This window comes from Solanum stenotomum, chromosome 3 (genome assembly GCF_019186545.1).
Source record: "Solanum stenotomum isolate F172 chromosome 3, ASM1918654v1, whole genome shotgun sequence".
In the NCBI taxonomy this organism is placed as follows: Eukaryota; Viridiplantae; Streptophyta; class Magnoliopsida; order Solanales; family Solanaceae; genus Solanum; species Solanum stenotomum.
In genome coordinates, this window is record NC_064284.1 from 21,334,410 (window position 1) to 21,348,321 (window position 13,912).

Sequence of the window (13,912 nt, forward strand, 5' to 3'; positions counted from 1 at the left end):
ACATCCCTTTTTTATTGAAGGATATCTGTAAGGCCACTTGTTCATAGGTTCAGTCCCAGTTTTCAACACAATTCTATGATAAAAAACACCTCTTGAAGGTGGTAAACTAGCAGGTTCTTCAAATAATTTGTTAAATTTAGATAATAAGGCTAAAAGACTAGGATTACCTTTCATGTCCTTTACATTGACTGTCTCATGTACCTGAATGTTTTGCTAACGTCCCAGCACCAACAGTTAACACCTGGTTGCCAGCTCCCCTGAGTAAATGCTTCCTTCCTTTGTACCAAAATTCCATGGTCAGATTTTTGAAGTTCATCTTTATATCTCACAAAGTGAGCAACCACTGGACCCCCAAAACTACTCCACAACATCCAAGTGGCAACAGTAAGAAATCAGATGTAAATTCAGCTCCTTGGAGTAACCAGGTAAAAATGGTCATCTTGTCCACCCTCATGTTGCCATTTGCTGCAGCAATCAACTAAGGTGAAGTAACCTGATCTCACATCTTAGTTGACCAACCAACTCAGGCTGAATAAAGTTGTGAGAACTGCCAGTGTCTATCAAAATGTTTGAGCCCTTCTTTGAATGATAACCAGTCACTTTGAAAGTTTTGTATCCTAAAGATCCATTTAGTGCATGCATAGATATCTCCATATGTTCTGCAGGTTGGACTAGTTCCATTTTATTAGATCCCTCCTCATGTGTTTGTCTTTCATATTCCTCCATTACACATTCTCCTTCTTGGTATTCCCATGTTACATCTATTTCTAACAGATAAAATTGTTTGGAGGTCTTACACTTGTGTTCAAGAATGTACTTCTCATTGCAGAAGTAACATAATCCTTTTGATCATTTCTCATTCATCTCCTATGCGCTTAATGTTCTCATGTTCATTCCTCTAGACCCATTAGAACCCTCAAATCCAGGTGTAGGTAGAATAAGTTTGCTATTGTAATTTCTCTGATCTGTGAATCTTCTTGAATTTACTTGAGCATTTGTTTGTGCAGGTTGTCTAACTGTTGCTATATAAGCCTCTTGTAACCTTGCACTTCTGTAAATGTAACACCCCAAAATTTTTTTGAACTAAGACTCGAACCCTTATTTGTAGTGAGTGGGATTTTTGTAAGGAATTTAAATTTTCTTAAGTATTAAAGTCACTAGATGTAGCACCTTGAGTTCCAAAAAGAATTAAATTGGAAATAGTAAAATCTGAAATTTTGCAAGTTAAGCTAAGTATGAGTCTTGGGTCGACTTCAAACGACCATAACTCCTAGCTCAGGATGAGTTAGGTGTGCTACCAGATACCTTCGGAAAGATCTTTGAATTATCTTTCCAACGCTACCAAGTTTTCTCAGTTTCGAGTTTGTATGAGAGAGATACGTCTATTCGAAGTTGGGCTATCTAGATAAGGAAAGTCAAAACTAGATTTTAGAGGGGTATTTTGGTCTTTTCCTTACCCAATCAGATTTAATTCATTTTTAGTAAGTTTTTAAGGGTCTAATCCTATTAGGTTCAGTTTTATAATCCTAGTTTACGCCTAGGATTTTAGTTGACAGTTCAATAAGAGAAAATAGGAGAAAAAAGGAGAGAATCAAGCATTCGTTGAGATTCTTGCATCTTGTTGCGAATTTTCGCCATGTGTTTAATCCCTAAGAGGTATGTAAGCTTTCATAGTGTTGGGTTTGTTCACCCACACGCCAAACATGTTATTTTCAGTGCAAATTTCATTCTTGAAGTTGAAAGATTTGAGTTCTTAATGAGTTCTTGAAGTTCATTCTAAATCTTGTTGTGTTGGGTTTTGGATGATTTCTTGAGATAAAAGTGAGTGTTTTAAGGGCTGTATTGAGTAGATTAGAGTGTACTTATGTTAAGTAATTGATTCTAAGTGATTAGGGAAGAAACCGTTCGATTCTAGGCGAATTAGAGTGAGAAAATGAGCAAAGAATTTCGTCGAGTTTTCTGGGTTGGGGGCTTGGCGTGATGAGCTAGCCCGAGCGCCCCAAACCATCCTCTGAGGTTTAAGGGCTGGCACCCTGCGCCACTCAGAGTGCCAGGGTCGCCTGCCCCATCCAGTTTGTCTTCGGTTGCCCCGTTTGAGTTCGTTTAAAGTGCACCTTCACTTCCTTTCGATTATAAATACTCTAAGCTACTTCTAAACACCTAGAAATCATTCATAACATGATCATAACCTTGAAATCATAATTCAAATTCAAGGTAGAGTTAAGAAATAAGTTTTGAGAGTTCATTCAAACATTTCGAGAAAGTCCATTCGAGACTTTTTGAGGAGTCTTCTATAATTTCTAATAACTTGTTTCAAGACTCGAGCAAGTGAGAATAAGAGTTTGGAGAACATATTCATGAGTCTATTTTTGTTATCATGAGATCTTTCATATCATGAACCATAACTCTTGAATTCATAATTCACATTCAAGAGAGAGTTAAGAGTAGAGTTCAAGAAAGCCTTTGAGTTCAATTGTGAATTCTTTGAGATCCATCATCGATTTGAGTTAAGTTTTGAGGAAGTAAGTAAGAGAAAGAGAAGAGTTGTATACATGAGTTCCATAATGTTATGTAGACCTACGAGTCAAGTCGTTCATGCCCATAAATTCCGCATGAACTCTAGAAGTTGAGTATCTATGAGATGAGTAATATCTTCATGTCCTAAGTCTTAAGTATTGAGTTTCTAACCTATTTGAGATTACATTCCTAATTATGGGACTATTGCATGTTACCCATGAAGTCCTTAAGTTGGGTTATTGTCCATAATTCCGCATGAGCCCTCTGAGTTGAGCATTCTTGAAATTAGTAGTATCATTGAAATTCAAGTATTTGAGTTCTATCTATGGTTATTAAAAACCTTGCATTGAGTCGTTCAAGTCCATAATTCGGCGTGAACCATATTTTAAGAAGTCTTTTACAAATGTTTAAACTTTGTTTTAAGACTTAAGCTTTGAAGTTGAGTAAAGAGTAAAGAGTAAGAGTAAAGTTCATTTTCTTACAAATGATATATGGGAACTAAGTATTCCCAAAAGTAAATGTTTTCACATTTAAGATGAGAGGAAACTGAGATTTCCAAAAGAATTTTGAGCAAGAAAGGGAACATCAATTCCAAAAGAGCTTTTAAGCTAAGTTTTGAGTAATTATCTCAAACCAAAGAAAGAAGTTGTTTTTAAAATATATGAGCTAAGTATATTTTTGGGAGTAGTATTGATCACCGATATGGAGATGCGAGTTCATATTAACTTAAGTCTCCATAAACCATGTAGCGATCATGGGTATTAATGGGTCATAATTTTTAGATGATCACATAAGTTAAGTTAGTGGATCCACTAAGTTAAGTAGTTCTATATGACGGCAAAGTATAGGACAATCTAGCAGCGTGATGGTAAAAACGTTGTATCACCACTTAGGCTCATAGTGGTGGCTGTCGGTTAGAGAAACTCTCACAGCAGTAATTGCATGGTTCCTCAAGGGGTTCTACTTAGTATGAATGGGGGTATAAGACTTCATTCATGCATTGTACAAGTAGACTTTGAGAGGGAGCATGGTATGTCTTTTATGAATTTATGATTATGAGTTAGCATTATGTTTTAAACAGTTTTCCTTTTCTTTATATTGCATTTGTTTTAAACTGCTTTATAATGAAATCAGTTCAGTTAAGTATTCATGAGTTGGGTATCCAGAGTTGAGTATTTCAAGTCGAGTATCATATCTTTGAAGTCGAGTATCTTATCCTTGAGTACTTCTAAGTTGAGTAAGTTTGAGTAGTTTTGAATATCCTTGAGTATTCTTTGAGTTGAGTAAGTTTGAGAAGAGGTAAGTATGTTTCCTTTTTATCAAGTTTCAAGCTTATGTTTATGCTTTAGAATTCCTCATACATGCTCGTACATTCCACGTACTGAGTCATTTGGCCTGCATCTTCTCATGATGCAAACACAAGTATTCAGGATCATCAACAGGAGATTCGTTGATACATCCGGGAGTTCGAGTTAGCTATGGTGAGCCTCCTTGTTTCCGGAGGATTTCATTTACTTTTCAATTTAGTCAGGATGTCGTGGGTTTTGTCCCGACTTTCATCTTTATCAGTTAGAGGCTGCATAAATAGTCAGTATAGTTGAGAAGTCTGTATTATTCATTTATTTTATTAAATGTTTTAAAGACTTAAGTTGCCTATTTTATGGCAAGTTGAATATATTATTTTTATTCTAAGTTGTTCATTGAGTTAAAGTTTTGAAAAGTTGAGTTTATTGAATTTTATTCAGTTTTAAGCTTTTGTATGCTTGAGTTAGTCTTCCGCTTGTAGTCAGCCAGGATGAGGGTTCGCTTGGGGACCAGCAATGGTTCTCGAGTGCCGGCCACGTCTAGGGTGTAGGCTCGGATCGTGACAGTAAACTTGGTCACCTTCACAGCAATATTCAATTCATGCTTCAATCCTCCAATGAAACAACTGATAGCATTTTCCTGTGATAAATTCACCCTTGTCAAGTTCCTTTCAAATACAGCTTGGTATTCCTTCACACTGCCCATCTGTTTAACCTTCTTGATCTCCTCCATGGGATCATCAAAATCAGTCCCAAACCTTTCGACCAGAGCCATCACATATTCATTCCAAGTAACAGGGTGAAGAAATTGTCTATACCTCATAAAAGATAAGTGTCACTGAATAACTTCACCCTCTAGTTGTAAAGAAGCTACTCCTATCTTCTCTTCTGCTGGAACTCATTCCATGGAAAAGAATTGGTCAATTTTAAACAACCAAGATCTGATATCTTCTCCATTAAACCTCAGGAACTCCATCCTTGACCATCGACTGAAATTAGAACGGTGGGTGTGAAAATTATTCTCTCTTTCTCGGCGTACCCCTTCTTTTGATTGTTCCCCTCTGATTCCACCAACTGTAACTTGATTCCTCAAATCAATCATTGCTTGATCTAATATTTCTAGCGATAAAACTTTCCCAATCAAAGTGTTTACCTGTGTGAGTAATTGATGCATCATATCACGTAATTCCACAGTTTCGGCAGCCTCATTGCTTGGATTTCCATTGGATCGAGTATCCTTCACCATTGTAGCCGAGGAAAGAGTGGCTCTGATACCAATGTTACTAGATAGTGGCTCGATTGCAGGAATCCTAAAGATTCGAGGATAGAAAGATTGTCCAGGAGAAACTCGAAGATTCAATCAATGGAGGTGAATAGAGAAGAAGAGAGAAAAGTGATATGTATATTTCATATCTTGTATAGAACTGTATTACACTTTATATAGAATTGAAAATACAACTGAAATGGATTCAATTCTAACTAACTCTGTTATTTTGATTTGTGTGCCCAACTAACTGTAACTACTTCTATCACTAACTAATATATGGAAATCTCTTTTTCATGTAACATGTTCACATCTAGAAAAATACTATCTTTATTATAATTTTTATATATTAAATAGATCTTTAAAGACAATTACATATTTTGGAATAAAATTAGTGAATTTACATATCAAGCATGTGCTATAAACAATATATGCGTCTCTGGACGAATAATAACTTATTAATTTTTATAAAACCTCTCTGTTGGCTAATTGATTAAAGTTTTTGGCTAATTTTGAACGGATCCCTTTAACCTGAGCCTGAGATTGGCCAGGACAACGGATACTACACAAAAAATATTCATTAGCGGTAATTAATTAACGATAATAGTTTAGTTATCGCTAAATATACTTTTAGAGGCAATTAACACTCTTTGTAAATGTCTCTAAAGTCCATAGCAACATCCAATGACAATTAACTCATGTTGATAAATATTTTAACACTCTTTATTAATATACGTATTTATTACTGTTGGAAATTATTTTTGTTATACCGACATGACCGACAAATATTAATTGTTAGATAGGATTAATTTGCTCAAACATTATCATCATTACCTATAAAATTATATTGTGCTGTTTAAGTATTGAAGTCAATATATATATATATATATATATAGTTAGACATGACTATGTTAAAGTAGGTTATGTTTTCTCATTGTTTCATTTAGTTGTCTTGATAAAGCAAAAAAAATCACTAATATAATGCCAAGCTGACTTTAATTTGTCGAAATTATGTTTGTGCTTTCATAGATAAGTTCCACTATGATGTATTATGCATATTGCATCATGTACTTCTGTTTTATAGTTGCTAACTAGTAATATTTATAGTACTTTCAAAATGTCAATATCATACAAATCCCAACATCAATGCCATACCCCCGCACTCAATCAAAAGGCAATGTGTGTGGGGTGTGTTTGGAAATGCCCAGTCTATTCAAAGAGGAAATGATTGTATATATAGTTTTATTTTATTTTTGTAATTTGAATATAAGAAAACGATATTGAGTATATAAGTACAGTAAATAAACCGTACACACTTCTGATTGACTGACGTGTTTTAAAGTCGTGCGGTTCTAGGTTATAATATCACTATTAGCTTAGACCGTTACATCAATAATATCACGATGAATACTATTTGTCGTAACCTATATTAGATTAGTCTTTGAGATTCGTTATACATCATTCGTGATCATAGAACTTTGGGAAGTAAGCCAATTTAATGTTCATCATAATAGACATCGCGATAAGCCACTTAGAGCCATATAAGATTAATGACTTGGTGACTTCTTTTACTTTATTATGGGTGTTACTCTTGATATAGGCCACTTATATGATTGGAAAAGTATTACAATATTGTCAATAACAAACAAATTGAAAATTTACTAATTAATACGTTGTGTTGTAGCGACTAGCGAGCCACTACCTTAAAAGCAATTTCCAATCCCATAAGAAAAAAGTTTGTATATAAATTGCTCAAAATAATTTTAATGTTTTTATGACGAACTTTTATATTTTACATTAGACAAAAAAAAAATGAAAAAAAGGACTCACAAGGAATTCTTTGTCTTTACATTACCAGCGAAGGATTTTATTTCTAAATTAAAATAAAATTGCAGATAGAAAAAGAAAAAATGGGAGAAGGGATAGTATAAGATGGGAATCAAACCCTCACTAATTCGAGACGAAGTCATCAATGTGAGATCTACCTATTTGATTAGCTTTATAGCTTTTTTGTTCCAATTTTATTGGATGTTCCCCAAGGAACAACTTGATAGATTGTTCATATATGGTGCAAGCCTGTCGATCACAAGATTAAATTATATTATATAATGTTTGCATTGGAAAATAATTTGGTTTGTGTGAGTTTGATTTTTGGAAAATAGCATTCTATAAAGAAGGAATCCTGGATTTACAACATTAATACCTCTAGCTAGATACTCTTAACGGATATATACAAGTTGCACATTTTAAAGTAAATTAAATTAGCTTAATTAAGCACAATAACAAACTTTTATTAAAAAATAAATAAAGACATGTTACATCCCCTGTAATTCTCCTCCAAAAAATGACAACCATAAGCACATTAATAGCTGTTTATATACATATAAATATAATTAAGAGCATAATATATAGCTTATAATTCTCCAGATGTCACCCTCAAGCTCCATTACTTCCTTTCACCTTTCATGCTGAAACTGGATTTTACACTTGGGAGATGCTGACAGTCATTGGTAAAACTCAAATTTCCTTTTCTTTTTTTTAAATATATATATATATATATATATATATATATATATATAAAAGAAAAATCTTTTTGGCCAGAAAATTTGGCTATAATTTGGTCAGAATGATTTTTTATCTATGCTATTTTACCTTTTAAAACATTTTTATCCTTTTAACTTTAATACCTTCTAACTAAAAAATGAAAAAAACATCAGTTTATTTTAAAATAAAAAAATATTATAGTTTTTTTAATTTTCTTGCCAAATTCTGTCCAATTTTCTGGCCATTTAGCACTTCTTATATATATATATATATAGGAAAAATCTTTTTGGCCAGAAAATTTGGCCAGAATGATATTTTATCTTTTTAAACATTTTTACCCTTTTAACTTTAATACATATTAACTAAAAAATGAAAAAAATATCAGTTTATTTTAAAATAAAAAAAATATTATAGTATTTTTAATTTTCTGGTCAAATTCTGGACAAATTTTCTGGCCATTTAACACTTCCCATATATATATCTCTTCAAACTTTAGAGTTCCAATATCTTGTTTTGCTAATTGTCATTTTCTTTAGGTCCAATTATTTTGTGTGTCATTTAATACGACTGTTAATATGTTTGGTCAAACTTTCAAAATCAATTTATTTTGAATTTTTCTTTTTTTATGTTACTCTTCATATTTCATAAGCATATTATTTTTCTTTTCAATACTTAGCTAAACACCTCACATTTTTTAAAAATAAGTAATTTTGACGTCCCAAAAGCTTGGTCAACTGGTTATAGAGCTTACAATCTCCACCTTATGGCTAAATATGAACAACCACCAATCCCCTCCCCTCTTGCTTGGTTCATTATTAGTGCTTTAATTTCTTTTTTCTTTTTTTTTTATATGTCTCATTCAATGGATCATCATGATGTATTAAATGCTCTTATTTGTTAGCTTGTTGCAAATTAAAGAGATTACTACTGAAATTAATGTAGAGAGCGTTTCTTTCTTTAATTTAAATTAGAAACTGTCTATTTACAGGTCGGCATGATACGGCTTCCCCTGTCCTTGCTTTCGTTTTTATATTTATCCCGTTTCGTTTGATTTAACATGAAATTTATAAAGATTTTTTCTTTTTATTATTTGTAGTAACATAAAACATTACATTAAAGATAAAATAGACATTTTAAAATTAAACTTTTAAATAATATAAAATGTGTCATTCTTTTTTAGATTAACTTAAAAAGAAAAATGAGAAAGCATTAGCTTTCTTAAGTAAACATATTGGGGGATGCAAAAAGGAGAAGACAAAGGCACTAAACGACATTTGAACCTAAGCTTATTTTATCTCTATTTAATTTATGTGATAGCGTTTAAATTTTGATTTAGTATAAAATTTAAGAAAAAAATAAATTTTTAAAAATTTATGATCTAAAATAAATCTTAAATATTTGTGTGACTATATATTAATTAAGATAAATTGAAATAGGAGAGTGATAGACTTACACTGGTGTCATAAAGCATTCCTCTTCATCTTTATGTAAATCTTTTAAACGGAAACTTTTATCATTACAGGTCTAGCAAAATATTTATTGGTATAGGCTTGGCGATCACACAAACAAAAATAATAAATTCAATGTAACTATATAAATGATGTCTAAAAAGAACAAAATAAATACAAATTTATTTTTATCTTTTAAGTTAAAAATGTTATTTTTGCGAGACCTTCTATTCGAATGGAAGACTATACATGTTACATGAATTTGTACATGGGCTACGTTGTCTAGTTCTAGTTCGTGAAAGAAATGTAATTTATATAAGGCATAATATATAAACATGACCCTTAACTTAGCTTCAGCGGATAACTATGCCCTTCAACTTTGAGTGTGCACAAGTAGACACTTAAACTTATATAAAATTGAACAAGTAGACACACGTGTCCTACATGACATAATACACGTAGGACGCCACATAGGACATAAACTTGTCATATAGGATGTCATGTAGGACGAATGTCTCTATTTGTTCAATTTTATATAAGTTTAAGTGTCTACTTGTGCACACCCAAAATTAAAGATCATAATTACCGATTGACGTCAAATTAAGGGACATATTTATGTATTATGTCTTTATATAATATTGTTAGATTATTTTTACGTATTTTAATAGGTAACTTACACAAACTTAGATACATGATTAGTATTGATGTTGCTAGCCATTCCAGAGGCGGACCCACCGTACGTACCCCTCTAGGTGGGATGCACGTGTATCCGCTAATTTCAAAAAAAATCATGTGCATATATGTATATTTATTTTAAGAAATTTATAGAAATTAGAATATAATTAACAGTGCAATCATGAAAAGCATAGGAGTGTCATTGTGCTATTGGTACAAGCCAGATAATCTACCCATGAGACTTGAGTTTGAATCCAGCTAGAATGTTTTTTCACTATTTTTATTTTAAGTTTATCTTAGAGCTCATATTTGAGCTAAGGTAATATTGGTGCATCCAAAGTCTTCAAATCCTAGAGGGGTTCTTACTTATCGTAAAATCGTCTTCAACTTTCTTTCTTTGCTCTTTTCCGCATCGCGATTAATAATTGGATAGAATCTCCTTAAATAAAGAAAGGGGCGTACAAGGTAAATTTATTTTCTTCATATTATTAATGTAATTTAATTTATTATAATATATTAATAATTATTTTTAATAAGAGGGTATTTTGATTGGTTTTTTCTAAATAATTTTTCACTTTTAAACTCTTTTTTATTTTCGAAGGTTGTTTGGAAAAAGACAAAAAGATATTTTTAAACACTTATTTGTAAGCCAAAAAAATATAATAGAAGTTAAAAATTAAAAAAAAAATTGAGTATAATCAACTTATAACTTAATATACTTAAAAAGTAACTCTAAACCCTCCACCCCAACCCCACCCCAACTAAATTATCAATCAATGTTCATTAGGATAAGAAGTCTTAGCACCCCCACTGAATTCTCAATCTCGGTTCATTTTTTCCTATCACTTTTTGACTTAGCACACTATTCTAATTAGTATTAGGTCTTGAAAAAATATTTGAAAAATAAATAAAAAATAATAATTAGATCTTGAAAAATTATTTGAGAGATAAATGAGTAATTCTAAATATAAAAAATAAAAAAAATTGATATGTAAAATGTGATAAATAAAAATAAAAAAATAATCGTGTCAAGTCAAATAGTTAGATGACGCCAGTGATGACGGTATCAGGAATATGTTATGAACGAAAAGAGTATGCTTCAATAAAAAAGGTTGGGTGGTGAATGGTGATGGCTCAATCACCCGACCAAAGGAAACTCCAAACACCATTGGGAAACGCTTTCCTGTCCAACAGTAGAAAAGACAAACAACATATGGACCTTTTATCTCTATTTTAACCATTATTAACTTCTCCGATCATAAATTTTAAAATTAAAATTTAAATTCTGAATGAAATTTTTGAAGTTATATATTCATAACTTAAAATTGTGTTTAGAAATGTATTTTAGTTTTAAAAAAATAAAAATAATACTTAAGTGAGTAAAAATGAAGAGAATTACAAAGTGAAGAATTGAACTTTCACTAGTAAAGTGGGAGTTCAAATATTCAATCAATTGAGCTACAGTTTTCCAAGTAAAATTTATGTGACCACTTTTTGAAACTTGAAAATAAGTAGTATTTTGAAAATAAAATTTTAAAATCCAATTCAAAATCTATTACTATCAAACATAATTTTTAAAATTTAATTTAAAATATATGAGAAACTCTTCTATGATGTCAATAGTAAAAAAGACAAACAACATAAGGACCTCTATCCCAATTTTAAGCATTGCTAAGCCCTTTTTAGCAAACTATTCATTTTCTCTGTTAAGTGAGAGACCTATAAGATTCCAATTTTTGTTCACCTATTTTCCCAATGAACGGCCTTGGCTTTTCCTTTATCTCAACTCTCTCTTTAGTTTCTTTATATATCCTTCACTTTTGGTTCTTCACAAATTAACTACTACTCCTACTCTGTGCATGCAATAATGGCTATTGATTGTATGATCACAAATGCAAAATCTCCAATGATAGATGAAAAAAAACAATTTATTTTTGATGCATCGCATATGAAACGTGAGTCTAATATTCCCACACAATTCATATGGCCCGACCACGAGAAGCCTTGTGCCGTAGTACAAGAACTTCACGTACCCCTTATTGACTTAAGGGGTTTTCTTTCTGGTGACTTCGACGCGGCCCAACAAGCATCTAAACTTGTTGGAGAAGCGTGTCGGAGTCATGGCTTTTTTCTTGTGGTGAACCATGGAGTTGATGCTAATCTTATTTCTAATGCTCATCGTTATATGGATACGTTCTTTGACTTGCCGCTTTTGGAAAAGCAAAAGGCTCAGAGGAAAATTGGCGAGCATTGTGGTTATGCTAGTAGCTTTACTGGAAGGTTTTCGTCAAAGCTACCTTGGAAAGAGACACTCTCTTTTCGTTACTCTGCTGAAGAAGAATCATCTCACATAGTTGAAGAGTATTTTCAAAGGACATTGGGTGAAAGTTTTAACCAACTTGGGTACGGACTGTACTACTCTATTCGTTTCAATATATTTATTTGTTTCAGCTGACTGCAAGATTCTAAAATTTCTTTATTATTTTAAATTTTGTGTCACTCAAAACCAGATAAACAATTTGATATAGAGGCACTATATATATATATATTCTTGATTATATATGTAAATGAGTTAACCTTTTTTTCCACTTAAATTATATAGGAATGTTTATCAAGAATATTGCAATTCCATGAACACACTTTCTCTTGGGATCATGGAACTCTTAGGGATGAGCCTAGGCGTAGAGAAGAGCCACTTCAAAGAATTTTTCGAAGAAAATGATTCGATAATGAGACTCAACTACTATCCACCATGTCAGAAACCGGAGCTCACCTTAGGAACAGGGCCTCATTGTGACCCAACATCATTAACAATTCTCCATCAAGATTGTGTTGGCGGACTTCAAGTTTTTGTGGACGATGAATGGCGTTCCATCAGTCCAAATTTCAATGCATTTGTGGTTAACATAGGCGACACATTTATGGTAAGATATTTTCACATTGTAACGATGAAATGATATATATCATATGTGTTTAATTAGGACGTACAACATGAATATGATGTCCACATATATATACTCCATTGAACAAGTTGAAATATAGGTGAAAAAGTGGTCACATAAATTTGATCTAGTGGGGTTTAAACATTTTTTTTTTTGACCTTTTGCAGGCGCTATCAAATGGAAGATACAAAAGTTGCCTGCACAGAGCAGTAGTAAACAATAAGACTCCTAGGAAATCACTTGCTTTCTTTCTTTGTCCAAACAAAGATAAGGTGGTGAGCCCACCAAATGAATTGGTGGACTCCAACAACCCTCGAATATATCCTGATTTCACATGGCCTACTCTCCTTGAATTTACTCAAAAACATTATAGAGCTGATATGAACACTCTTCAAACATTCTCAAATTGGCTTCATGATCAACATAATACTACAACACAAGTTTAAGAGCTACAAGATTGAAGACCTTGAAATTTTATTTATATATGTACGTGTACACGTTCTCTTAGCTTCTACGAAGAATATGACAATGTATGGAAATTAGGGGGAAGAGGCATAAAGGAGATGTTTCTTTCGAAAATTTCACTAGAAGAATGAAAATTTGGAAAGAAAGAAAAAGAGGAGACATGTTCTTCTTCTTCTTCTTCTTCTTTTTTTCCATGAAAAGTTGAGTTAAAAAAAAAAGTAAATATAGAGGAGATAGGGAAGGACAAGGAAAGGAATAAAAGTGTTGTATAACTTAGTTTTGTTTATTTAACTTATTGAAAAAAATGTAGAGAAGATTATGAATAGCTAGCTTTACTGGTATCCAATGTATTCATTTCTTTTGTTTCTCTTCTTCTTTGAGGTCTTCCTTTTTTGTGTTTAGTCTCCGAGCTAGAGGCATCTCAAGCACATTATGATCTAAAAGTGAAAATCAAATGAAAGCCTTAATTACAATTTTAAAAATAAATTTATATATATTTTTCTTGAAATTTATTCTTTTAGATTTTTGAGATGCAAAATTGTTAATAACTTTTTATAATTAACTTTTTTAATGAGTCTTTTTAAATTGTTGATATAGTCAATCCATTTTAGTCTTTTTCTAGATAGTATTCCAAATGTGTGAAATAGTACTTATTCAATATTTTTTCCTGAAAAAACACCTATATTATTATTAAAATAAAATAAAATGAAACCCTTTAAATTTGGAGGTCTAAGGCACCTTGCCTTTTGTTTA

General features: G+C 31.9%; 1 protein-coding gene across 1 annotated transcript; it reads left to right on the forward strand.

Moving 5' to 3' along the window:
- Nucleotides 1–11,494: 11,494 nt before the first annotated feature.
- On the forward strand, nt 11,495–13,496 carry LOC125861011 (gibberellin 20 oxidase 1-D). Its single transcript, XM_049541097.1, has 3 exons — nt 11,495–12,155; nt 12,355–12,676; nt 12,862–13,496. Exons 1-3 carry the CDS (start codon nt 11,620–11,622, stop codon nt 13,138–13,140), a joined length of 1,137 nt encoding a protein of 378 aa, XP_049397054.1. The 5' UTR covers nt 11,495–11,619; the 3' UTR covers nt 13,141–13,496.
- Nucleotides 13,497–13,912: the final 416 nt, after the last annotated feature.

Excerpts from the sequence above, each read along its gene's own strand:
- LOC125861011 (XM_049541097.1), top strand. The coding sequence starts at position 11,620 with ATGGCTATTGATTGTATGATCACAAATGCAAAATCTCCAATGATAGAT. Across the intron at positions 12,156-12,354 it reads GAAAGTTTTAACCAACTTGG|GAATGTTTATCAAGAATATT; the intron begins GTACGGACTGTA and ends TAAATTATATAG. Across the intron at positions 12,677-12,861 it reads ACATAGGCGACACATTTATG|GCGCTATCAAATGGAAGATA; the intron begins GTAAGATATTTT and ends GACCTTTTGCAG.